Here is a 27,075-nt window from a genome sequence, read left to right as displayed (position 1 = left end):
TTTTTTTCCCTATGTTCCTTAATTTCTGCTTTCAGTTTCATTAAAATGACGGATATTGGTGGTTTAGAACCTACAGAGCCTTTCATTTGTTGGGATTGCCTTCTTCCTGAGATTAAATAAGAACAACTCCCAAAGAGAGGAATTCATGCTGAGAACTAAGCCAGATTAACTGCTTTTTGCTGCGCTTTGGTACATAGGCTGGCCTCAGACACATCCACAGAGTGCAGTAGCTGATTTTGCGAGAGAGTATTCAGTATTGCCGTGTGCCTCAGCATGTGATCGGGGCTGGCTTTCCTTATGTGCCTCTGGTCCCAGCCCTCAGTGAGCTCTTGAATATCGTTCTGCGTCATTTCTCCTTTTTGCATTCAGTAATTCTGCTTTGTTTCCTTAATGAGACCAAATTGCAAAATTAGAGGGATTTGGACTGCAGCATATCAAGCTCAAGCTGGGTATGAGCACCCAGCTTCACATCTCTAGGTTTGCTTTGCCTTTGGCTAAAGGAGTGTGTTTATAATACGGCACACTCGTATTTTATTCTCTAATATCATATTGTAAACCCTGCATAACCTGAGAAGGGCAACCTGGGCTCCTGGGTATTGAGTGCCTCTCGAAAAAGCAAGATACGTTATAGCTGTGCATATTTTATACTGACGGACTTGGCTCTGGGTATGATGTAACGTAACAAATTTTGCTAGCAGCTCTTGCTTGGATCTAATGAGTAGGTTCAGTTAGCAGTATAGTGTGCATAGGCGTATATATATGTATATACACATTTTGCTAACAGACGTGAATATAGGACTATAAAAGAAGTGTGAAAATTTCTCTAATATAGTTATCTAGCAATCTGTGATTTAAAAGAATTGCTCCCTTGCACAGTTGTTTGTTCGTTTGCACCTACGTAACTGACCTGCAGCCACCTCCGTTCTGCTAAGAAGGTATTGACATGCTCAGTGGTATTTTTGCCATTCCTGCTTCTCGGGAGTAAGAGGCCTGACTGTTAATTCCCAGATCAATTCCCTGTGTTTGCACAAGTTGACCCACAGAGGGCTGTTAATTTCCCTTGGCGTCTTTCGAAGGCAAATATGTTTCTGCTGTTTTGTTTACAAAATAAACACTATACATTTACTTAATTATATTTGACCTCATAGTTTCCAGTGTTGCTTTGGCCACCAATGGCTCAGGACCTTGGGAGTGGTTTTGTGCACTATACTTGTATAGTTATAGTTAGTGAATTATGTTTTAGTTAGTGGATTATGTTTGAAGATGTGTATAATAAACAAATGCACAGCAGTTTCTAGAATAAAGTGAAAAATGCACGTTTACAGTGGAAATATGTTTTCCAAGAGGGAAGCATGAAGTGCAGTTCAAAATTGATATCTTTATTTGATATTTTATCCTCTCTCTGAATGAATGAACGAACGTCTGCATTCTAGAGAGGAAAATCTTGAAAAAAAGTGTCATTTGCAATGAAAAAGGGCCGTGATTGTTGCTGCTTTTTCTATTTCTTTTATCTCATTTCATATTTGAAATTATTTTAAAGGCAGAAGTGCTTTGCAGCAAGGCTTGGTCGCACCAATGGCAAGGTATTCTGGACTGAGCCCTGGGAGTCGTCAGGCTTCTCGGCACAAGGGCACGCTGGTCTCTAACCTGGCAGCTCCAGGCACCTTTACCTAAAAGCCTCCTGAGATAATCCTTTGTCTGCAGCCCACCACTTGATGCAGGCATACTCACGGGTCCTATTAGCTGCCTGAAACATACAGTTGTTGGTGCTTTTTTTAATGTAGGGTTTTCTTTCGATCCCATCTGTGATCCCATGTGATGTTTTCTCCTTGGCAGCAACTGTGTAACTGGAAACTTGAAAGTCTGAAATACAGAAAGCACAAGTTCTTTAGCTGAAGTTCCTGCACTGCACAAGTTGCTCCTGCACTTTATATTGCCTGTTCTAAAATATACAGTGTTCACTGAAGGCAACAGATAATGACCCAGTGACTGTTTACAGATATGGAAGATATGTTGCATGCAATCAGCTCAGAATCTCCACAACATATTTAATTATATGGGTAAAATTAATCTATCAAGTCTTCACATTTATCCTTTGATTGATCATCATCTGGTTGCTATATGCGTTTTTGGAGGGGTCTTTTTTGGGCTGGTCCAAGCACTGCTGAACCATTCTAATTTGTTGGATGTGTCACTGTAGTTGCAATGCTTTGCTGCTTTTTTTTTTTCTTTTCCATTTTTATGCTCTGAAAGTAACATCTTTTTCTTTATCTTTTTTAAAGATAAAGACATTCCCCGCTGATACATCTAATCCTTTTTTCGATCCTTTTACAACAGTACCACAGTTTTCTGTAAGTAGAACATGCAACTAAAAAACTGTGTATTTAACACAATTCCAAGTGATTTTTTTTTTTTAACAGTGTCAGAAAGTTATGCGGTAAACAGTCCTCAAAACGATACATTCCAAGTAGGATTTAGGGTGCAAATCCATTAAATATGCCTGTTGTACAAATCCATTAACTTGCCTGCATTCAGACGCTGCTGCTTACAAGACAGAGGACTAAGAGAGAAAGGCCAAGACTGACTGCTGGTATAGTCAGGCCTGAAGTGGGGTTCAGTTCAGTTGTGCAGAGGACGCTTGTGAAGCTCCACAGTATCTTTCCAAAGGAGCAGCAAGGGAGCGGGGAGGACTTAGTCCTTTATCTAACAACTGCCTGGCATCCTGCCTGAAACTGCCTGTTGTGCCATCCCAAAAAGGGCCTGCTTTTCGTTGAAATCGCATCTGAATTTTAAGGAAGGATTTTAATTAGTATTTTGATGACTGCAATAGCATCCTTATATAATTCCCACGTTTACTTAATATTGGCATTCAGTTCTTGTTAACTTTCACAGAAGTGGGACTGTAGCCCTCTCTGTCCTTTCCCATGTGAGAAGCGATTCTGTCCTACAAGAAACCTTCTCTGACTATAGTTATAAATCACAGTAGCTAACTTATGGTTTTAAAATTACATTCACAAAATTAAGCAATTCAGACTTTAACCTTAACTTTTACTAGTGGCAGCAATCTGTTTTGGCATATAGTCAGAGATAAGTAACTTCAGTCACTGTTGGGATATGTACAGTAACTATCTGCCCTTAATTAATTAAAGAAAGAGGCTTTTCTTTCACAATAAACCATATCATCTTGGGATATGATCTAAATGTTGTTTTTCTCCAAATATGTATTTTAAAGCCAGAGCTGGTTAGGCAGTCAATGCTATGTGAGTGCCAGTGTTGAGCTCTGATTATATGTATTTTAAAATATATGGGAATATGTCACAGCAACTTTTCAGTAAGTCATCCAAGTTTGGATAGGTCCATTGTGGTGAAAGCTAAACCAAAGTTACAATGTTTGTGTCCTTCATAGCGTACTTTATGGTAAGCAAAAAGATATGCATAGAATATTTTCTAATTCGTAGTGCTTATCAGAAAATTATTTTTATGCCTATGACAGTTAATGATGAAAGCAAAATTTAGGAAGGGTATATAAAATATTTTTTTAATTAGGGACCCATAAAACTTTAAAATATAAGCAGATGCCAGCTATGCTTCCCCACAAATATTTCCATCTAGTGAAAAAAGGCCTTGTTTCACAGCAAATTCAAATGCTGGGATTTTGTGTATGCTCTGTCAGCAGAGGAAAAGCAAAGTTTGTTAAGCAGATATATAAAGTTCTGACTAGTCTTTCTGAAATCCTCTTTTCTCCTTCTAGACCCCTGTTTCCCTGGGGAAGGGAGAGCAGGGAAATCCAGATCACAAATATTTAAAATAGCTTTACAGTAAAAAAAAAAAAAAAAAAAAAAGATGTTTGGTCCCTGATATAATTCCATACATTCCTTTAAGTGAGTTATATACGAATGTCTTCAGTGAGCCAGCAGCCCCTGGAGGGTTTTGTAAAGATGGGAGACCAATGTGGAAAGCAAATGAACGCTGTAGTCCTGTTTCATGGTCCTCCGTCCCAGCACGAAGAGCGGTGCCTCTCCCCAGCAGTGTTTCAGTTCATCTCAGTGTATGGGCCCTGGCAGGGGTTTGGAGATAGCTAAACCACCACCAAATGCTGCAAGGGAGAGTGCTAGGTCTCGCAGGCAGAACTAACTCTGAACCTTCTTCAGGCATATACAGCCCCATGTGCTACAAACATTTGTGGCTCCTTTTCTGTGGGTTTTTTTTCCCCCTTTTCTTTGCTTACCCTTCACATTTGCTTTGCTTGGAGCAAAACACTGACATTTTATTAAGGAGAAAAAAGGTTATGAATGATGAAGTTTTGAAGGCTTTACCTTCTGTATAGGGCTCCTAGTTTTGTGGTGTACATAAAGTTGTATTGATTTTATCAGAGGCAAAAATACAGAACGTGGTTCCCTGGAATGGCTAAAAGGAAAGTTCATGTCAGGAACCCCCTCAGAGCTCTGCAGCTCTGCAGATTTCTGTAGAGAAGCAGCAGGCTCAATGCCATATTCTCTTCTGGTGTAAGTCACATAAATCTATTAAGTTAATGAAATTGTATCTGTTTAGACCAGTTAAGCATTTGGTCCAAACATTCTGTGCAAACAGATGCATATAAAAAGATGCTTTGGCTATAGACAGCAGAACCATTATCCAGAGCAAACACGCTTGAAGACACAGGGCAAATCTTGAGCAAGTGTAATTTGTCAGAGCTCTGTTGACTCAAGTAAGGCTGGGAGACTTGACCTCAGCTCGCAGAGCAGTGCCACCTTCCCATGCAGTAAAATATGAGCTGGCAGTGCTCAGAGAAGGGAGATCCTGCATGAGGAGCATGAGGCTTGCTTTCCCCATAGCCTGTAAGGCTGAGTGTTAAAAGCTGAACAAGAGAGCAGTTTGAACAGGTTGCATTAGCCAGTATTTACACACATAATTGGCCAGGGTTGAAGAGGAAGAGTTCCTTTAGCTTGTTTTACATTTTCATTTGACTAACTTCATTTGACCAATGAAACTATTGGAAATCCTTTTCCTTCAGAGGTCGATCTTTAGCATATCAGATGCTTTGAGTTAAAACATGAGCAGGAACATTTTAAGAAAAGCAACAACAGCCAAGCAAGCCTGAAGTAGGCATTCATGCCTGGCTCAAACAGTTCTCCCACTGATTAAACCGATTTGTGTCTGTTTTTAGTGTTAATCCTATGTGACTTGCAGAATTTGAGAAATAATTAGAAAAAGAAGAAAAATAGCTGCTACTCAAATTGCTACATAAATATCGCATGCTCCCTAATGATGGTGGCTTTTCTTTCTCCCTGCTGTGAAGCCTGAGCCACGTTCATTAGAAAAAGTTGTCAAGAAAGAAGGTGATACCAGTATGAGCCTGTCCCAGTGGTGCTGAAGCGCTGGCAAACGGCAGCGTTCTTCCCAGCTCAGCACCATGCGTGCACCACGGGCACGAGCCGCTATGGTTTGGCATTAGAAATAGACCTGTGCCTAAAAGTAGGTCAGGGCTATTTTATTTTGTTTTCAGGGATCTGTCTGTCTATCTTAAACCAACACAGCCAATACTTGCTTAGCATTGCCTGTAATTAGAAAACTCTCTGGGTCAGTTCTCATTATTGCATTTAAAGGAAATGCAGTGATGATAAGCGGTGTTCTCCAGACGGAGTACATCTGTCATGGGAATGCTGTCAGTCCTGCACATGGAGTTGCAGCTCATGTGGTGCATGTTACAGTCAGACTTGTTACTCGAGCACAGCAGTTAAAGCACCGTCAAAACAACTGGCTCTGCTCAGCATCTACAGGGGTTGCACTGGGCAACTTTAGTCTCTTTATTAGTTGCTCTTACTGAGTGTTTGGCAATGAGTAGGATGGTGAAAATAGGCAAGAGGAGCCGAAGCTAATCTATGCTTTTTTCCTTCTGTGTCTGTATGCGTTTCTTGTAGGCAGAATTTACAGACAGCAAATTACCATGTTGTGCCGTGCAGTCATCTCCTAAGATATCGCCGATGACTCCATCGCCTGTCCTGAGATCTTTGGCAGAGACGGTGCCAACCCCAACGGTGCAGACAATATATCCGTCACACAAACCTATTTCACTGGCGGACAGGTACTGTGCGGTTCTTTCCCAGAAGTGCTATGGTGCTCTGTGCATTAAAGGAATGAACTTTTTTCTTTTTCTGCCATAATTGCAGTAGGAAAAAATTACTTTCTTTCTAAAGTGCTGTTTACCCTGATGCCAAAACATTTTCATTTGCTGTTTGGTGAGTAATCGTGGGTAAAGTAAAGAAACATACCTATATCTTATTTCTCTTCTGAGGGAAAATCTATCTTAATTAACTGCTACAGCCAGCATTTTTTCTTTACTAAAGACCAAGTGTGCCATCTCCCTGGCCGATACCTGGAGAGGAAAGGCTGTGCAGTTTTTCCTCAGGCAAGTCATTTTCCTTGAACCACAAAGGTTTTCTTTTAATAATTGCTGTTGCAATTTGTCTTTTAAAATTAAATGTCCAGGGGGAAAAGCTGAAGTTGAGAACTGTCTACTCTTCTAAATGAAAATCAGGCTCTAGTTTTCTTTCTTTTTCTTTTTTTTTTTTTTTTTTTTAAAGTAATGTCAAACTGCTGCTGCCTTTCTTGTAGTTCCTTGGAGAAACAACAAGCCATCCCATCTTTCCACAGGCAGCCTGCATTCCCTTTTCTAGTCTCCCATCCTACTGGTTTTGCATGCTGGCTTCTTCTCTAGGATTTATTCCCAAGCTGATAATTTACTGAACAGAAGTGAAGGAGCAGACATATACTCAGTACTTTGGAGGACCAAAGGTCCTAGGCTTACCTTGAAGTATGTATTGGGAAACAGGACCCCAAACCCAGGGCGTTCCTGGCGTTGTGGAGCCTGCGGGCTCCGGAGCAGTTCGGACCGGCAGAACCAGGAGTCCCAGGCTCTGCTTCCCTTATACCCACGTGCACGTGAAGTAGGACTGCAGCAAATTCAGTCTATACAGATGTTCCCTGATATCAAACCACGCCAACAAGCAGAAAGCTGTTAACGCCAGTCTTTTGTGATCTTATTTGGTCTAGCGGGTTTTTTATTATTTATTTTTAGAGTCCTACTCCAGCTTTCTTTAGAGTCAGTAGCCTTTAATGGGGATGAGATTAAAACATAAACTGTTTTGCCATGTGGGTCTTTTTACGTCCATTTTTTCCCTCTGCTGTTTGCTGTTCAGAAATATCAAACGATACCTGGTTTTGAATCAACCATCAGTCATCAGCCTTTTCACTGGGTCAAGTCTGACCTTTTCTCCCCTCCGTTGGTATTTTCAAAATGTTAATCATTTTAAATTGAACTATGAGACTTCCTGTTGTCCCCATAATTGGTCGTTTGTGCATTAATTACACAGCGCCGAGACCCTGAGGCGTGAACTCGAGCGAGAGAAGATGATGAAAAGACTGCTGATGACGGAGTTGTGAAATCCTCGCTCCCGTCAGACGGAGACTGGATTGGGGCCTTTCACGTGCCTTCTGTCTGTTTACATTCCTCTGCTTCTGTGTACTCCGCATAACGCATCGGGAAAATGGGCGATGTTCCTGGCTCGCCTGCATTCACCACCGAGGGTTAAAAGGAAGGCTCGGCCAGACTTTAACTCGAAGGAGTTCCTTTATTCGTTTGCTGCTGGGAAAGAAACCGGCACTCCTTTATCTCTCCTGAGATTTTATACTATTCGTACGATTAATTTTAGGGTTGGTTTTGGTAAATCTAGGGCAAAAAGGATCAGCAAGAAGCATACTGATTTCTATTGGGAAACACTGTTCTGTACATATGTTAATAACTGCACAGAGATTAATGTTATGCAGAATATTTTGATAGTAACATAGAAAAAAATGTCATTTTGTACAACTGAAAATTGCAAGAGCCACTGCTATTTGTTAAAGAGTCATTTTTAAAGTAGAAGAATGATTATTACATCCTAACCCCAGGACTGTTTCTGTCTCCACAGAAAAATAAACAGCTGTCTTATCAAATTCCTAACCTTAACCTTTACTCAGAGATTTAAATAGCTGCAAGGGGGAAAGACATCCCTCCGTACGGATACGTGCCCCCATCGCTCCCTATAGTTTGTCATCTTGACCTAAATCTTAAACTAAATCTTACTTGTATTTCCATTAATGAAAAAAATCCGTTATTTAAAGTAATTTGCTACTGACTTTCTAGCTTGATATTGACTTTTTTAATTAAGTGGGAAGTTTGAACTTCTCCGAGTTGCCTACGTATGAGGGCTTGCCCACGCTAGGGGAGCTTCTGCCGATGCAGTGGAGTTCGCAGAGCCTCATCGGCGTGGACATAGCTTACGCAGAGGGCATATTTTTCCTTCCTGGACTGCTGAACTGCCTTCCTGAATGACGTGAATTGACTGGTCAATTTAAATAATAGTAGTGATTGACGGCGTGGCTGTGTCTGTACCATTTTTTCGCATTGCCGATTGATCGGTGTATCTGTGTCGGCCCACCTCTGAGCGGTAGGGCTGGCTCCGCGCAGAGGAGCCTCTACTTTCGGTGGAACTATCTCAGGCATAAGGTTACGTGGGTGTTTAAATGTTAGCGGTATTGCAGCTTCAAGGAATGTATTGATGGCATAAAGGTAACAATACCAAACAATTTCCTGTGAAAAAAAGCAGCTCCCCATTTTCCCCAGTTTAGTAGTGTGGAATTACCTGGAAAGCTACCAACAACTGACTATCAGCTACAAAATACTCTTCCAACAGGAAAGCTTTTGTGTGTTTTATATGGCTGAAGATGTATATTTTTCTGTTACTCTGTACACTATGTTCTCTTGTTTGTATTAAGATAAAAGGTTGCCCTTAATTTGATACTGATTACTATGGCTTTATCTCAGCTTAACCAGTTTCTTAGCGTGAAGGCTGGGAAGTGATTGCTCTGAGCCTGAGTTTCCTTCCGAGTTAGCCTGTGCTTTTTTTCTGATAGGAGAAACCCTGAGAGCGTTATAGGACTCTGGATTGTAACGTGGTGGTAGAAAATGATTCGCCTATTTTATGTGTAGTGGGACAAGAAATTAGCATAATGCTCCCCACTTCAGTCCAGCAACCCCAAACCTTCACAGTTGCTCTAAAATGGGGCAAAATAAACAGCACTAGTGTTAGGGAGAAACCAGCTGTACAAAATGCAGTGAAGTAGCTCAGCATGAAGAACAGGCAGAAGCAGACATAGAAATACACCTGGACTGCGGGTTTTAAAGCACTCAGAGGACTTTGCTGAGTAATCAAATACAGCTTGTACACTGTCCGCCTTCTAGTTACTGTGCCAAGATATTTTTGTGGCATGTTTTTACATACCTCTCCATCAGTCTAAGGTTATTAAAAAGGGATTAGGAACATCAAATCCCTGTGAAGAAATCGGAAAGGAGGAGGGAGGAGAGTAGCAGATATACAAGACTGCATCTTCCTTTTCCTGTTATCCTTTTCTCACCACTTCCCACAAGGATATTGGTGGAGGGAGAAGTGGCAGCATGTTTTGTCTGCACCTAAATAAAGGTGATCGTTGTAAAGAATAAAGAAGAGGAAAGTCTAGCTAGAGGTGTGATTTTTGGAGAGGGAAGCAAGTTGGAGTTGCAGCGCAGCACTGACTCCAGCTGAATCTGGTCTCTTTGCCTGCTATTAGGCAATTCCTGGTTGCATGTGAAGCAGCCGGCTGTTTCACAACGTCAGCAAGGAAAACAGATGTGAGCACAGCCTTTAGTGTTACTGATTGCCTTGGAGTCCTTCAAGAGTGTGGGAAGGGACACTGGAAACTCTGGAATATGCCGTGAGGTTTGGGGACAAACCCAATGACCTGCATGAGGGCAGTCTAGTCACGTAAGCAAACGCCTTCAGCAAACCTGAATGCCTGGCTCAGAGCAGCCCATCAGATTTTCTGCCCCACAAACAAGCTATTGGTTTACTGGTTTAAATGCAGCATTTTATTCCTATTGTATAAGGATTCTTGAGCTGAAATACATGGAACTGGAGAACAAGAAATGTGAACCAAGGTAACTTTACAGTGGTCGGGTCTGTACAGCTGAGGTGTGCTTTGGCGTAGCTGAGAAAGAGCAGAGACTCCTCCGGCCTTGATTCACAGTGGTTAAAAAGGGCAAGGCTCATGTGGGCACTTAGTTCCCGTGGGGCTTTTTCCTCAGAACATCCCCAAGTGCGTTGCTTCGTCTTGTTTTAGAGTCCTGTCCACTGGCTGCCATCATTCCCTATTCTGCAGCCCAGTGGAGCTTTATTAAAATGTTTTGCCAATATTGAACTAAACTTTTACCTGCAGAATGTCATCCGTTGTTCTTTCTTACTATGTACTTTCTTCAGCCGCGCTTAAGCGTCTTGGTTTTCACATTTTTTGAATATACACTCCTGCCTCACCTCTGGTTGGGAATTACAGTGTTAGGACACCTGTTACCCAAAACCACTGTAAACAAGACAGTGTCAACGTGAACGTATGCTGAGGGGCGCATATTCGAGATTTGCCCCTGGACTTTAACTTTACAGGTGTTTAAGGATACTCTGTCTGAGGGTATGTCTATATAATAGCGCAGAAGTATCCGAGCTAGCTTTAATGAGCTTGCATATGTAGTTGTGGCAGCATGAAGCCCAGCACAGGCTATCATAATCATGTACATTGACACGTGTAAAGATAACACATTTGAACAGCAGCCTTCTGAAGCATGGTCTGGAGAGGTGGTGACAGAAAAGGGGGACTGAAAGGAGTTTGTCTTTTCAGGTCTCCTGGGAAAGGGTTCATCTCACCTAATGTTAATATGCCCAACTCTCATCTTAAGAGAGATCAGAGGGATTGCCTTCCAGAGATGTCTCTGACTTCAGTGTCTACCTTTTTATTGCTTAATGTTAAGTGAGATGAATCCTACTGTTAGTCCCTCTGGTTAGGTCTACATTGCAAACCCTTGCCAACACAGCTACATCATTCAGGGGTGTTTTGAGGTATGATTTGTGATTGACATAGCTCTGCCAGCAAAAGCTTTGCGCGTTAGATGTAAATATACTACCCAAACCACCCTTTTGTCAGAACAGGTAGTTTTTTTCATTTGTGGGGAGAGCAGAGAGCTGGGATATCGCACAGTGGCAAAAGCAGAGCTACATCACTACAGATGTGTCCAGTCTGGGAGCAGCTGGTTGGTAAAACACCCTGCTATAGCTATCGTGGCAAAGCCTGCAAGGTGCGTGCCTGGCTCTTGGCAGTGCCACAAACGGTGCTCCAACTTGGTTGGCAGATCCCAGCTTTCACGTGTGAAGTTGTCTTTAAGTGGCAGAATGCAAGGTTTTCATGTGTGGGTGATTCCAGCCAAACTGATTGTCCATTTAAATAGCTATGCAAGGAGTTAAATATTTTCTTATATTGCAATCTCTTATGGAAGCCAACCAATTGCGGATTGTTTCTGTGTGGTTCAGTTGTTTGGACTATCTTATTTTAAAAAGACTAACCAAGCTTTTTAGGGGGTGGGGAATGTTGTACGAGGTCTCAAATCTCTATCAGATCCCACAGCGCATACAGATTTTCACGTTTCAAATTTATTTAGACCCTGGAAATGCAATGTTTGAAAATTAACTCCTCAAAAGTGTCATTTCATGGCTTCACCTCTCTCTTGCAACAGGATGCCTACGTGCCCATTTGAAACAGAGCTGGAAATGCAGTGCAATGTTTCATTGGAGGCAGCATCATGTTTTATTTGAACTGTTTACCGATATCCTTTGTTTTTCTTTTCTTTTTTTCTGAATATATTTCTGGTTCATTGGTTATGAAAACCTACTCATAATTATGCAATGGAATAGTGTTATTTTCATTTTTTTTCCTTTTTTTTTTTTTGATGTCCTGATGTTCAAGGAGTTTGCAATAAATATACTGAGACTGATCTGTGATTGCATGTAAGATCAGCCTTACAACTGTGTTTTGTAAAGTTAAGTGCCGTAAAAGAACACGTGGGGAAGGGAGCGAGTAAGTGGAGGAGAAGGCTTCTTTGGCAGCTGCGGCTTTGACTGGTGGGTAGCAGCTTTGAAGCAAGATTGCTGACCCCACTCTGTGCCATCTTAGTAGCAGCCTGTATCATCAGACAGTGTGTGAAGGCATTTTATCGAAAACATGCCTAGAGAGAAACTTTTACGGCTCAGCTGTTTACCTGTTCCTGTATTCATGCCTGCAATAAATGAGATGAAAAATAAATCACAGTGTCTGAGCAGTTTGTAGTCACACCAGTGACTTAGGAGGCATAGGGCAGTATACCAATTAAAGGGAGACGTATGGTTGTGGATAAAGTGGATCCACCTTCAGCAGAAAGAATCTATCTTCAGGAAACACTAAAGAATTTCTTCAAGAAAGCCAGAGTATTTTCCTCAGCTGACAGTTACAGACCAACTTTGCTGGGTGCCGATCATCTGTTGGGTGACTAATGAGTTAGGGCGCGCTTTGCTGAATAGCAGAACTGATAAAACATTGACAGAATCATGGTAGAGAAGCATAAAACATGGCATGTTGCTACTCTAAATATTTTTTGTTTGAAGATGTTTAAAACATTTCACTTATATTTTGCCATTGATTGTGCCATTCTTTAAATGTGTAAACAAAAAGTTACTTCAGAATGAAACTTTTCCTTTTTTTTTTTGTTTGAAGACTTAGTAAATTAGGACATTTCAACATTAACTTTCCCAGTGCATTTATGAAATGAAATCTCAGGAACATTCACCCCATTTTCTGAGGTTACCAGAACTCTATTCGGAAGGAATATGATCCCATCACAATTTCTCCAACTGGGTATTCATCTATTTTTAATCTCTATGCAGGGAAAGCTGGGGGAGCAAAGGATTAACATTCTTCCATCAGTACTCAATTTATGCCAAGAAAATTGATTATCTAGCCAGCAAGCCTAGTTAATTAATTCCCCTTAATACATGTCTTTGCTAAAGAAATACTGTTCTGGGGTGTAGGGGGATGAGAAGCTGTGCGCTAAAAGGTCAGCAAATACTCTCGTGTAACTTCTCTGGAATGGAGAACCATGAGGACTTCAGCGTTTTAATTTGAACAATTTTTAGTTTATCAGATGACTGACCTGTGGGACTGCACAAGAAGTTCTTAAGAAAACTTTTGTTTCTCAGGGGACTTGCTTTCTAGAGCAAAAAAATAGACGTTTCAGTGCAGGCGCTATAACACTATAACAGAGTGAGGAAGGTGAGGCACTAGGTACCAGCCTGGTTATGTTGCAGAAAACAAGCTGCTGCAAGAAAAGGGCACAAAGGTCTGTAAACTGGTGTAGACCCAGCCTAGTGGGACGAAACCCACTGGTGGAAGGCAATGGCCCCACTCTCACCAACTGCAGTGGGGCCTTTGGGATGGCCAGCACTGGGATCCCAACGCCCAAGTACAACTTGCCCAGAAAGGAAAGTTGGGGAGCTGCAACCACTCTGGGGGCAGGTTAATCCCAGAGCTAGCCCAGTCTCCCAGCCCTGCTGGAGCAGATGCCAGGGAGCATAGAAAATGAAAGACCAATTATGTTCTGCCAGTTGAGCTCCCCCAACCATCTCACGACAGGGTCTTCGGAGCATCCCCAGCTCCTGACGTGAGAAATGGTGAGCGGGCCTGTCATTTTCAGGAGTAGCTAGGCATTAGGTCTGCTTAGCTGTGGCATCAGACTGCACCCTATGTCACCCAAATGCTTTTTAAAACCCTGACCATCGCAGCTATGTTTTATTTGTTGCCAGTAGCACATATGGTATATGAGGTGTCCTCTCTCTCCTCTCTCCAGGCTTTAGGGTCTGCAATGGTTAGGAGAAAAGGAAGAAAAATAATATGGAGAAAAAAAACAGCTGGGTGACCTGAGAGCCAGGCATTGCACTGAAATCATATTTGCCTTTTTTGTTGATTTTAAAACTCTCTCTCTCTCTCTCTCTCTCTATATATATATATATAAAATATATATCTCATTACATATACAAAAAATCCATTTAATACTAATTATATATGTATATGTGTGTATTTTTTTAATAAGTGTTTCTACAGTGAGCATGGTATGCAATGCCAATGACCATACACCTCTGCCATCAGAGTATCTGGCACAGCAGTGAGGCGGAAAAGCCACATGTATCGTAACTGTTTCATGCACTGATTATTCTGTTCTTCAAGTGGAGAACCACTTACCCTCCTGCGTGCTTCTTCTGCTGCCTTTCCTTTCATTAGCAAGATCTTTTGGCTATCCTCAGGAAAAAAACAGGTCATGGAACAAATTTGTCTCTGTATTTAGTCACTGATGCTCAGCATCAGGGTGCCCCAATGATTTCAAGGACTCAAATGTCATCTTTTTTTTTAATTATTTGCCTTACTGCTTTCCAAAACAAAAAGGGTGATTTCCATGCTAACTGCTGCTCGCTTTGGCCTCCAGCAGCACCAGGCCTGGCAGGGGCACAGGGTGGCTTGGCCGGAGGTGGCAAAGAGGTTATTTTGGGGTGGTCTGAGAGCACTCCTTAGTACCACCTTCCCTCTTGGGGTGCTCTCCTTGCTGAGGCAGTGGCTGACACAACCATGGCATTCACAGAGGTGGGCTCTGCGCTGCCCTGGTGGGAGGTGATGGGGGCGGCTAGGGCCATGGGGTGTTTGCAGCTCCAAGGTCACTGCGGTGAGGGTTTGGGGCTGGCGAGCTGGGGCATTTACGAGGCTGAGGTTTGGGAGGTTGTGGTGCTCGCTGTGTTGCTGGGCCCATGTGGGTGCGAGGAGGTGTGCAATATGGTTTGGGGAGGGTTGTCACTATGAGGCGCTTTCTATCTGCGTAGGTGAAATTAGGGATTTAATGGCAGGGGCATTGCTTTAAGACTGGGTCAGTCCTTTCTCCTGCAGAAGCATTCCTTACTTGTGTCCTCTAGAGCTGACTAAACTCCAATGGGCTGATCTTTATTTGAGTAATCACATGAGCTCTGCCGCGTGGCTCAAGCTGTCAGTGTTTGAAAACAAGGAGAAGGAGCGCTGGAGCTGACTTGGTCTCACAGCCACAAGAACTCTTCCATTTTTTGAGCCTGACAAGCCGAGGCTCAGCATAGCTTCTGGCCTGTTTAACCACTTACCCTGTTATTGCACCACGAGCAGAAGGTGTCTCCTCTAATCACCTGCTTCTTAGCCCCTTCATATTTCTTCATCCTGCCCCCTTAATCCTCTTTCTTAAAGCAGCAAGTGCTGAGCAGCACTCTTTCATGGATGCCTGCTTCTTTCATCCCCCTCATGTACTAACACCTCTGGTTTTGTTCCCTTTCCAGCTGAAAAAACCTCAAATCTTTATTTTCTTGCATTTCTGAAACCCCTTTCTTTCTGTCTTTCCCTCACTGTCGGAATGGGCTCCTCCATCCACACTCATCTTGCACCCTTCCCCTGTATCTCACACATCTCCTCCCTCTACTTTTGCCCTCCAACTATCTCACCCTGGGACACCTCTAGCCACAGATACAGGTTCTGAACAGGTTCAGCCTGTTCTGCCCAAGCCATGGTATCTCCCTCTCCCCAGGCTGGCTCCATTCACTGCCTGTTCACTGCTATCAGGACTGTGCCGAGGAGCGGAGTTGGCTTGGCATTACGGCTTGACAGGTTTTTACTAGGTTAAATCCTAACTGCAAGAGGGTTTGGACAAAGCTCTAATGAGGCAGGATCCAGTGAGGGGATCTCGCTTTATCAGCAAAGACTTGGTTGGATCTCAGCATCTAGGAGCGCAGTGGAGTCCTTGTCTCCACCAACCTGCAATCTGTTCACAGGCTGCTTGGGCCACCTGGTCAGCCAGAAAACCACCAGGAGATGACTTCTCCTTAGGGACCACTTGCCGAGCGAAGGTCTGCCACCATCTGCGGCAATGAGGGGCTCTCCTTGAGTCCTGCTCAAAAGTCTCTGGGTGCAAGTGCCTAGGCCAGGTGAGGCTGCTACTCCAGGCCATTAGGGGAAGGAAGAGCATGGAGTAATACTTTTTTTTGGGGGGGGAGGAGCTTTACAGTCACTCTGCCCTTAAAATACATGAGTTTCCTCTCACATGCTGAACAGCTAGGCTCCATTTTAACCATAAGGCATTAGCACATGGAGATAGATACCCTGAAAACCCACGACCACAGATACCCTTGCCTCCTTTCTCCATTGAACAATATGCTTCAAGTGTTGTGTTTCAGCAGTCCCTCTTATATTCTTGCAGGATAGCAGTATTGGTCCCTTTACCTCTCCCTATAATAAGATCAGGTCAGGTCTTCAGCTGTGTTGCTCCGTATTGCTATGCCAAACTTGGGGGTAGTGCTGTAAGAGGGGGATGTCTCATCTCTTCATAGTGCTGAACTGCCCAGCTCATTACTCCCCTTCAGGTGCATTAAAGTAAGTGCTCTGTTCCAAAAGCAACGCAGATGGAATTGATCTCACTACATATTATGTGGCAGTAAATCACACGGGCAGCACAAGTCGGGGTTTTTGTTTTAAGAGAGCGCAACCTCTCACTTGCCAAGCCCAAACTCCTGCTCTGGCGATGAAAAGCAAATAACCTACCTGGGCTCACAGAAGAAAAATACCATTAAGTCTTAGTGTAACTGTTTTAAGTGCTTTTTTGAGGTTGCGGAGAGGGTTTGAAAAAATGAAACGGTCCTTAGAGCAGCATCGAAGAAACCAGAACTGTTAAAATGCTTCCTGGGATGGGGAGAGGCTTCTTACAAGTCGTCAGAAGGATGTTTCCAAGTAATTTGCACTCTTTATCCACTTGCTGGGTTTCTACCTCCCACCCTTCCCCAGCCACACAGTTTGGGGTCCCTGTCTGGAAAACCTGCATTAACACAGAGCCTTGAACCCCTGCTGTGTCTTTCTGGTGGCCCATCTGTGACGGTTTGAAACATCTGCCCACACAAGAGCTGTCTCTGAGGCTGCTGCTTCATGACTTGCCAGGCTCAACAGCTCCAGCCACTGGGAAGTGCAGGTAAGCTGCTACCTTTCCTACCCCAAGGGGTCCCGTCAAAAGATGCCAGGAAGATTAGAGATGGATTCAGCACGGAAGAGCAAGTCTCAGTAGATCCCAGAAGCCCTGTCTTCATGGGGACATGTCTTCTAGCTGTTTGTGTGACCTATAAACAGAGTAAAGCTCTAGGCTCTTCCTTCTAGGGACATCCTGCTTGTGAAAGAAATCTTTGCAACACTAAAATGAACCAGTTAATCTACAAGGGCTACCTCTGCCGATCCAAAGCCAATGCCCCACTCCAGGCGTGTTTAGCCCTGCTTGCATAGCCTTGCTGCATCTACTCTTCCAGGGCAGCCTTGATAGAGAGGGTGCTTGAAAATCCTGCTGCTGACACTATCTATGCCCAACCTCAGCAGAGGGGCACTGGGACGTCCTGGAGTTGCCCCATGGGGCTGTGGGGCAGCTTGTTGCCTCACACGTTGGCTCCTAAGCATCCCCAGAGTCCTCTTGCAGGTCTAGCCCTAAGTCCAATTAGTGTTGTTTATGCTCATATTCTAACTGAAAGAAAAAAAGCAGTGATGCTTCAGTAGGTCAAAGAATGTAAGGAGATACAGGTAATTACAATATATTGAAAGATACTACTGTTTAATTAAAAATATGTGAATTACGCATGTATCTCTTCCACAGCCTATAGCCATGTGAACTCAAGCAGTTACTAAGTACATTCATTCTAGCTACCTCGTGAAATATGTGGCTGCTCAATTTCTCGCTCATGTGCTTAGCACCACTAGCTGAATTCTCATTATGAGTAAACAAGAACATACACAGGGTGTGCTAGGAGTTTTGTTTGCTTTTCTGTACCGTTAGATGCTTGGCAAGGAGCATACATTTCATTCCACTGATCCCACCCTAGAAGGATCCTTGGGTCCCAGGAGAGTGAATATTGCGTTTCTGGCAACTTATACAACAGTATTTTGAGTTAGGCTATAAAGCTGTGGGCTGCAGCCCTGGGAGGTGGGCCCCCTCAAAGGTGTGACATGAAGAAGCAGCTTCGTGCTCTTTTGACATTAGCAAGAGCTGAGCAAAGGGGTGATCCTGAAGGCACCAAGCACCTGCAGCTTCTTGGAGAGGACCCAGAGCTGGCATTGCTTCACGGAGCTTCACTGCTTAATGTCACTGTCAGATGTCTGGGGGCTCGGCTGAGCTTTCAGTGAATTTACTGTAAGTCATTTCATTAATATTGAAGAGTGTCTTTTTATAAACGCTTTCTTGTCCTGCAGGGTAAACCGAAAATCTTCACTGCCAAGGCAGACAGTTGCTCTTTGTAGAACTCCTGTGCCCATCGCGGCAGATTATGCATAGGGCGGTGCTATCAATCTTTCTCTAAAGACTGTTTGCTTCTCATACGTTCGTTTACCAAACGTGATGGAGCAAACTCCCACTAGAGAAAACAGCTCCCATTATTGTTAATAGAAAATTCAAACCGTCCATTATGAAATTAAAATAGGAAATGAGGCGTTTGGGGGGGGAGAGAAATTCCTATAACTAATCACTTAATAGAGGCCCATACACACAGATAGAGTACGCAATAAATCCCACTTTGTTATCAACCAGATGTGCTACCTTATGAAATCTGAATCCAAACGTTCATTTCTAGCTAATTTACTGTTGATTTGTTCCTCATTTGCATGCCTCGTGGAAAAGAAAATGGCCAAGATGATATGCTTTTTATGCTTATACAAATTATGCCTCTTTCTTCTAGGTAAACTTTGGCCTCGGTTCAGCAAGGCACTTAAGCACATGCCCAGCTTCAGCCTGTGACTGGTCTCCCAGGCCTCACTCAAAATAGATGGGATAATTCAGATAGTTACAGCTAAAGCGCTTGCCTGTGTTACTTGCTGTGCCAAGACTTTAAATCACAAGATATTCTTACCAGGCACATTTCATAAGTTACATTCTGTTATTTTCCTTCATGCTTTTTTACTGATGAAAAGAATTATATATAACAAAGTCTGCTCAGACTTTATATATATATACAAGGTCCGCTCGGACAAAGATAGGTGGTTTATTTTCTGTCTAAGCTTGGTGCGGTGAGATCTGAAAAAATGCTCCATGCTGAGCCTCACGTGGTTACCTGGCACTTGCTAATGAGGTGTATTAACTTCACCTGCTGCATCAGGGAGGTGGCTGTGGGAGGAGGGCTCGTCAGGCACCAGGCTGAAGCAGAGCTTCATTAGGAAATTATGGGAAAGGAATAAATTGGTGTGTGTAGGTCTAGGCACAGAGGGCTGCCTGAGCAGGAGAGGGGGGTGCTTCTGCTCTGCAGGAGGATGATTCAAAAGGAATTAAGGCTTGGAAGAGATTTTTTTTTTTGGACCTGTGTCTAGGGTGTGCTATGGGGTATGAGCCCTGCACTCTGAAGACAGAGGAGGCTGGAGAAAAGTAGAAGAGATTGGCAACTGTAATGTGAGTTTTTGCTGTTTTGGTGCCTGCTGTTTATTTGGGGGTGTTGTTGCCCTGTGAGATGTGATGGTTATGTCTGTGTTGCACCTGCTAGTACAAGGCTGGGTTTGCTTGGTACTCACCTGCCAGGGATCAAGGCCAAGCTCAGGCTGCCTGCAGATTGCTCCTGCCCTTTGATATGTGGTGAGAGGCCCTGAGTTATCTTGTGTGACTGAGTGCTTCACTGCAGCGTTAGGTGGTGTAGGGTAGGTGGAAGCTGAATCAGCTGCTGGGGCTGGGCTGTGCTCCAGGGGGTGCTCCAAGCATGAACCTTTCCCTTGGGAATACTGGCAGAGCCAGCCCAGAACTAGTCCTGATGGTGGATGAAGAGCAAGTTGAGAGCCTATGGGTAAGGATTAAAGGGCAGGCTAACATGGGTGACACTGTTGTGGGGGTTTACTACAGGCCACCTGACCAGGAGGAAGTTGTTGATGAGGCCTTCTACAGACAGCTGGAAGTAGCCTCACAATCACAGGCCCTGGTTCTCATGGGAGACTTCAACCACCCTGACATCTGCTGGGAAGACAGCACAGCTAGGCACAAACAGTCAAAGAGGTTCCTGCAGAGGATTGATGATAATTTCTTGACTCAGGTGGTGGAGATGCCAACGAGGAGAGGTGCAATGCTAGACCCTGTACTAATGAACAGAGAGGGTCTGGTTGGAGATGTGAAGGTTGGGGGCAGCCTCGGCTGCAGTGACCATGACATGGTGGAGTTGAGGATCCCACGAGGAGGGAGCAGGGCAATGAGCAGGATTGCAACCCTGGACTTCAGGAGAGCTAACTTGGGCCTCTTCAGGGACCTGCTCGGAGGAACCTCATGGGGTAGGGCCCTAGAAGGAAGAGGGGTCCAAGAAAGCTGGTTAATATTCAAGCATCACTTCCTCCAGGCTCAAGATGGGTGCATCCCTCTGAGTAAGAAGTCCAGCAAAGCGGGCAGGAGACCTGCATGGATGAGCAAGGAACTCCTGGCCAAACTCCAACACAAGAAGGAAGTCCACAGAAGGTGGAAAAGGGGACAGGCCACTTGGGAGGAATACAGGGGCATTGTCAGAGTCCGCAGGGATGCGACAAGGAAGGCTAAGGCCCAGTCGGAATTCAATCTGGCAAGAGATGTCAAGGACAACAAGAAGGGCTTTTTCAAATACATCAATAGCAAAAGGAAGACCAGGGAAAACGTGGGCCCGCTGTTGAACGGGGCGGGTGCCCTGGTCACAAAGGATACAGAGAAGGCAGAGTTGCTGAATGCCTTCTTTGCTTCAGTCTTCACTGCTAAGGCCAGTCCTCGGGAATTCCAGATGCTGGGGACAAGAGAGGAAGGCCAGAGAAAGGAAGACTCTCCCTTGGTCGAGGAGGATCAGGTTCGAGATCTTTTGTCCAAACCTGACATCCATAAATCCATGGGCCCCGATGGGATACATCCGCGAGTGCTGAGGGAGCTGGTGGATGTTATGGCTAGGCCACTCTCCATCATCTTGGAAAGGTCCTGGAGATCAGGAGAGGTGCCTGAGGACTGGAAGAAAGCCAACTTCACCCCAGTCTTCCAAAAGGGCAAGAAGGAGGAGCCAGGAAACTACAGGCCTGTCGGCCCCACCTCCATCCCTGCAAAGGTCGATGGAACAGCTCCTCCTGGAGGCCATCACTAAGCATCTGGAGGACAAGAAGGTGATCAGGAGGAGTCTGCATGGAGTCACCAAAGGGAAATCATGCTTGACCAATCTGAGAGCCTTCTCTGGTGGGGTGACTGGCTGGGTAGATGAGGGCAGAGCAGTGGATGTTGTCTCTCTGCACTTCAGCAAGGCTTTGGACACTGTCTCCCATCACCTCCTCACAGGTAAGCTCAGGAAGCGTGGGCTAGATGAGCGGACGGTGAGGTGGATGGAGAACTGGCTGGATGGCCGAGCTCAGAGGGTTGTGGTGAATGGTGCAGAGTCTAGTTGGAGGCCTGTAGCTAGTGGTGTCCCCCAGGGGTCAGTCCTGGGTCCAGTCTTGTTCAATGTAGTCATCAGTGACCTGGAGGAAGGCACAGAGTGCACCCTCAGCAAGTGTGCTGATGATACTAAACTGGGGGGAGTGGCTGACACACCAGAAGGCTGTGCTGCCATTCAGAGGGACCTGGAGAGATGGATATCGAGAGGAACCTCCTGAAGTTCAACAGAGGCAAGTGCAGGGTCCTGCACCTAGGCAGGAATAATCCCATGCACCAGTACAGGCTGAGGGTTGACCTGCTGGAAAGTAGCTCTGCAGAGAAGGACCTGGGAGTCCTGGTGGACAACAAGTTGACCACGAGCCAGCAGTGTGCCCTTGTGGCCAAGAAGGCCAGTGGGATCCTGGGGTGCATGAGGCAGAGTGTTGCCAGCAGGTGGAGGGAGGTGATCCTGCCCCTCTCCTCAGCCCTGGTGAGGCCTCACCTGGAGTACTGTGTCCAGTTCTGGGCTCCCCAGTACAAGAGAGACATGGCACTCCTGGAGAGAGTGCAGCGGAGGGCTACAAAGATGATGAGGGGACTGGAGCATCTCTCCTATGAAGAAAGCCTGCGAGAGCTGCAAGAGCCTGTTCATTCTGAAGAAGAGAAGACTGAGGGGGGATCTCATCAACGTGTACAAGTATCTGAAGGGGGAGTGTCAAGAGGATGAGGCCAGTCTCTTCTCCATGGTGCCCAGCGACAGGACAAGAGGCAAAGGGCAGAAACTGAACCACAGGAAGTTCCACCTAAACCTGAGGAAAAACTTCTTGACTGTGAGGATGACAGAGAGCATTGGAACAGGTTGCCCAGAGAGGCTGTGGAGTCTCCTTTGCCAAAGATACTCAAAATCTGTCTGGATGTGATCCTGGGCAATATGCTCTAGAGGTCCCTGCTTGAGCAGGGAGGTTGGACTAGATGATCTCCAGAGGTCCCTTCCAACTCAACCATTCTGTTTGATTCTGTGCTCAACCAGCCCAGCAGTGCAGGTCAAAGCCCATCTGTGAGGATGCTCCACTGAAAAGAAGCTGTGCCCGTCAAGGTTGGGGTGGCTTTTGACAGAGCACCAGAGGAGGGACTGTTGCTCAGTGAGAGGCCATCTCCTGGCCCTGTAAGGGTGACTGAATGATGAGCCATGCACTCCTCTCCATGAAGAGGAGCAGTTGAGCAATATCGTGTGTGGTTAAGGGTTTAATGCAGTTGCTTTCTACCTGCCATGTGCTTTGGGAAGTGCTAAAACAGTAGGACCTCTGAAATGGGTAGGAAAGTGGGATGCTGAAGTATTGACCTAAGAGATTAGTGGACTTGTGACTGAGCAGTATATTTGATCCTGAATAGTGGCAATGGTCTATGGGACCACAAGGTATATGTTCATATTTAAGGCTTGAGCATGAAACTTGGGTAGGGAAGAGGGTGTGGAGGGAAGTCCGGAGAGGTGAGGTATTCCACAAACTGAGCATGTGGCAATTTCCCATTCAAATGCAGGCCCCACAAACATGTATCTTTGAGTCCTTAGCTTGCAGAGAACAGGATGATCTGGCTGTTTTCACTCCCTTTCCTTCTCAAGGCAGTAACCATACCTGCTATGGCAGATATTCAGCAAAAGAGCTATGGAACAGTTCAGACCTATTATGAGATGTTTTGTGAAGATTTTTAGCAGCTAAAAATCCAAATGCAGAAAGAGGGATTCATCCCTTTTCATTTTTGTGAATGTTTCTGAGAAGCAGTAAGAGATGAAGCTAAACCCTTTAGCAACAGCTGCAAAAGATAAGCCAGTGATCCAGGTGGGTGTTGAAGCTGTGAGGAGGAGAAAGCTCCTGGACTTTTATGACTGTTGTTTAGGTAGCAGACTGTATTTTTTTAGGTGAATTTCCTCAAAACAGCTTGGCTGAACCCCCAGTTAGAAATCAGGAGATTTTCCCCTTCTGTTATGTAACCAGCTGAAAGGTATGCAGTTAGACAGTGGCTGGATACAGGTGGCCCATTCATATGTGTAAAGCATATCAGTCCTGCAGGAGGTGAGAAGCTGTTCTAGCAGCAGAGATGGTGAAGGCTTTAGGCCTCTGAGGAAAGTTATCAGGAAGGCATAAGTGAGGTCTTATCAGTCTTTATTAATCAATTCTGAACTGAGGGGAGGGAAAGTGAGTTGCACTGAAGTCTGTGCTGGCAGTGGAAAACTTCAATTGCTGCTTAGATGACTTGTTGATGCAAATGGATGATCCCAGAATGCAGTTTTAGATTTGTGGGATTTATTTTTTTGAAATACAGTGGCTTTTAGAGTGTATTGACAAGTGGAAATGGACTTGAGTCAGGTGAAATATTTTCTCTTCCTGCCCCCCTGTCCTTTCCTGCTTTGGAAGGAATGAGATGTAGTTTTTGGCTTGCATAGTTACTATGTCATACTTAACTTATTTTTCTGTTAATTGCCTCTTTTATTTGTGTGTATATATGTGATAGGGATCAACATCAGAAAGACTAGTGATGGACATACAGATGTCAACTGGATTCTGAACCCAAAGAAATACAAGCCCTCAGGGGGAAAAAAGGGAGGGATGTAGGAAAAGGAAGATAATCCTGGCATTGGCATTTCTTCGGTGGAAAGATGTTGGCCAAATGTAGCAAATGGGCTATGACCACAAAAGCTGATCTGAGCTGGAGAACAGGGAGTGGATGAATACAGGCAATTGTGTCCAAACAGCTGAAACTTTAAAAAAAAAAAAAAGTCTTGAGGTTGTGAAAAATGAAAACTTTAGTCAGTTAATAGAATTTCTATATCCCAGTGGTATTTTACTCAGCAGAAAACCAGTGTGCTGGGTCGGTGCTTGTTTCCTGAAGAGTCCTCCCTCCCCTGTGGAGACACCATACATGGTACTAGTTAGAGGCATAAGCAGACAGCTTTGATGTTGGGCCTTTTTCTAAAGGCAAAAGTTGGCAATCAGTATGGGATAGCTTCAAGAAAACAGCTGAAGCTCACAGTTATGGCAGTCCTACTGAACGAGTTTTCTTTGCTGCTAGGCTCTCAAGAGACTCGAAGAGGACCCTTAAATGAAGGAGAGCGAAATGTATTGAAGTCACTGGTAGCATGCATAACTTCAGGCACACTTGCAGTGTGAAGGGTAGGCAAGAAGGTTATGAAATGGAGGAACTTCCTTGGCAAAACAGCTCCAAAGGGACAGAGTCGTAAGTCCCTTTCCCGGGAGCACCAGACATAGCCTGCATTTGTTAGATTTGCCCATAAGCTAAGGAGAGGAGTAGAGCATTGCATTCACTCTGGAAAAAGCCTGTCACTCAAAAGTGACAGAGCTCTCACATCTTGTTAGGAAGAAAACTTAAGAATTGGTTCTAGTTGATGGAGGTCATTCTGTGATATGATCAGTGTAATTCAGAAATGTCCAAAAAGAGAAAATCAGTAGGATTCCTAAAATCCTAGGTGGTAGAAGGACAGTATTAGCATAACTCTCATCACATAAATGCTCATGCACACACCTGAGAAGAATACTTTACAATATCAGTCCAGAATAAATAACTCTATTTGCTTTGGGTGGCCTTGCAGATGGAAAATGCCTTACTTGTAGTCTCTAATTTATTGACTGACTTTTCTTTCTGCCTGGAGGGGTTTACTCTCATAGTGCTCTTTCGTAATTCACAAAGGCAGTAGGTGGTTGTTCACTCGAATTTTTAAATGTCATCGAAACTTTTGGCATAGTGGCTGTGTCTCGTGCAGGATAAACATGCAAAAGGTTCAAGCTCTTGTTTGGATTGAGCTACCTGTTCCAAATGAAAGGTGCTAAGGTGAGGCTGCTCATCAACTCTACTGAAGAGGTTTTAAGGTTTGTTTATTGGAGCTGTTATTGTCTGAAAGTGAGGAAAAAAAGATAGCAACACAACAGGCAGGAAAGGTGGTCAGGAGACCTCAGGCACAAGCAGTGATAACTTCTACCTTGGGATCGTGCTCAGGGGAAGAGTATAGGGGTGCCCTGGGGTATAGAAAAGATTTTAGAAGAAACTGTCTTCCATTTTGACTTATACGGTGACCAGGGAGATAAGACTTTGCATACTGTTTCTAGTGTGGGGAGAAAAGACCCTGAGAATGAATCCTCTGTTTCTTAGCTCAGAACAAAGCACACAAAAGCATAATCTGTAAATGCAGCTTGCTGCTGTGTGGGTTAGATTTCAAACCTTTTGAAAGATAGACAAGACTTTAAAAATATTCAGGTTACTAAAAGTGCATTTATTTCCCATCTTGCTATGCTAGGAAGAACCATTCTTGTCTATCTGCATCTTTGACACATAAATATCTTTTTACTAAAACAACTCACAGTGAGGTAGAAACATCTGCAGTCTCATCTGCCACAGCTCCTAAGATTTATAGCTGGTAAGAATCTGAGATCTTTTAAAGAAAATCATAAGCCAGACTTTGTGACTGAGCATAGCTCAAGCTGGGATCAAGGCGAAAGTAGGGATAGTGGATATAGCTGACTGAAAGGAAGGAGCGAGTTGCATATGCAACACTTGTTAAAAGAAATTACTAGACTGCTTTTAAACTTGTGTTGAATACGCATAGTCCTGGCAGTGCAGAGGTAACAGGGCTCATTCTGAATGGAGCAGTAGTGAGACTGCTGGAAGAGGTCCTGTTGCAGAGGCCAACATTGTGCCGAGTTTAAACTGCTCTGGCTTTGTGATGCCTCCCAAGGACAGGCCCTTGCCTGCCCCGGCACTGTTCTTGTTATATCCTTTGTACTGTAGCTATGCTTGTGCCTCTGTACAGTCAAGTAGATTAGGGAGCTGATCTTCCTGAAAAGTAATGCAATAACAAGACAACTGCCTTGTTCATCCGCCTATCAACTGGCCTTCAGCTGAAAGCTGAAATGTTAGCTGAAAGAAGGTGGTGGGACTGTAGTGGTGGAGAGCAATGTGGGATTGTCCCTTCTGAGAATTAGATTGGCTTCAACTAGTTATGAAACTGTACTCCATGGATGTGTGGAACCAGTTCCTCTGCTCTTCAGGACAATGTGTTTTGGAGAGACTTTTGGCAAAACTGAAAACAGTTTGTCTTAAATGTTTTGTGTGGATTTTCCAGTGTGTCCCTTCTAACATTTCAGGTGACCTTAAGAAATGAAATAGCTGTAATGATACTGTTTGGAAAGGATCTCTGGAGGTCTCCTAGTGTAACCTCAGTGTTGATTAAAATATCAACATCTTTCAGTAGGCCAGTAGCTTTTGGGATTGGGGGCGGGGGGGAGGGGGTGGAAGGGAAGTTCCCCTTCTGCTTTTCAAATAGCAATCAGGGCATCCAATGATAGTCTCGGAATGGCTTCCAGCTTTGAAATGAAATGCTGATCCCCTGGGCGGGGGGAAAAGGTACAAATAGATGATAAATTGGTGAGGCAGGTCTCATGGCTGAGGGTGATGTTGTTTCTTTGGGTTCTACTGTACTACGTTGAACCACGGCACAAAGCACAGTGGAAGCAGCAAGACTGAGGAACAAGCAAGAGAAGGTGACAAGGTCTTGCTGTGGTTTGAGCAGCATTCCCATACTCTTTGGAGACACAGTGACTGCCGGTGGGATTTTTGTTCCTAAAATCTGTTCTAATTCAAAAGTGAGAATTCAAGGAAGGAAGTTTCTAATGTTTCTCAGGCCTCTGCTTTTGGATTGCATGGTTTACCTTACCAAATCATAG

General features: G+C 44.3%; 1 protein-coding gene and 1 long non-coding RNA gene across 6 annotated transcripts in view; one reads left to right on the top strand and one right to left on the bottom strand.

The window, feature by feature from the left end:
- The window catches only part of EPB41L4B (erythrocyte membrane protein band 4.1 like 4B), a 183,031-nt gene extending 170,845 nt beyond the window's left edge, over positions 1-12,186 (top strand). For 3 of the 4 annotated variants that reach the window (XM_068936193.1, XM_068936198.1, XM_068936197.1), the window contains 3 exons: positions 2,283-2,351; positions 5,922-6,085; positions 7,374-12,186. In XM_068936193.1, the coding sequence (XP_068792294.1) occupies positions 2,283-2,351; positions 5,922-6,085; positions 7,374-7,443 (303 nt within the window). In that variant the 3' untranslated portion in view covers positions 7,444-12,186. The remainder of the gene's footprint in view (positions 1-2,282; positions 2,352-5,921; positions 6,086-7,373) is intronic. The other variant, XM_068936194.1, reaches the window with a different exon arrangement.
- Positions 1-27,075, bottom strand: part of LOC138066383 (uncharacterized) — a 48,976-nt gene that overhangs the window by 7,937 nt on the left and 13,964 nt on the right. For both annotated transcript variants that reach the window (XR_011139811.1, XR_011139812.1), the window contains one exon: positions 1,732-1,863. This is a non-coding gene — a long non-coding RNA (uncharacterized lncRNA). The remainder of the gene's footprint in view (positions 1-1,731; positions 1,864-27,075) is intronic.

The sequence above is a fragment of the Struthio camelus genome, chromosome 2 (assembly GCF_040807025.1).
Source record: "Struthio camelus isolate bStrCam1 chromosome 2, bStrCam1.hap1, whole genome shotgun sequence".
In the NCBI taxonomy this organism is placed as follows: Eukaryota; Metazoa; Chordata; class Aves; order Struthioniformes; family Struthionidae; genus Struthio; species Struthio camelus.
The sequence above is the reverse complement of the archived record's forward strand: the minus strand, read 5'-3'. Positions and strand labels throughout refer to the sequence as shown.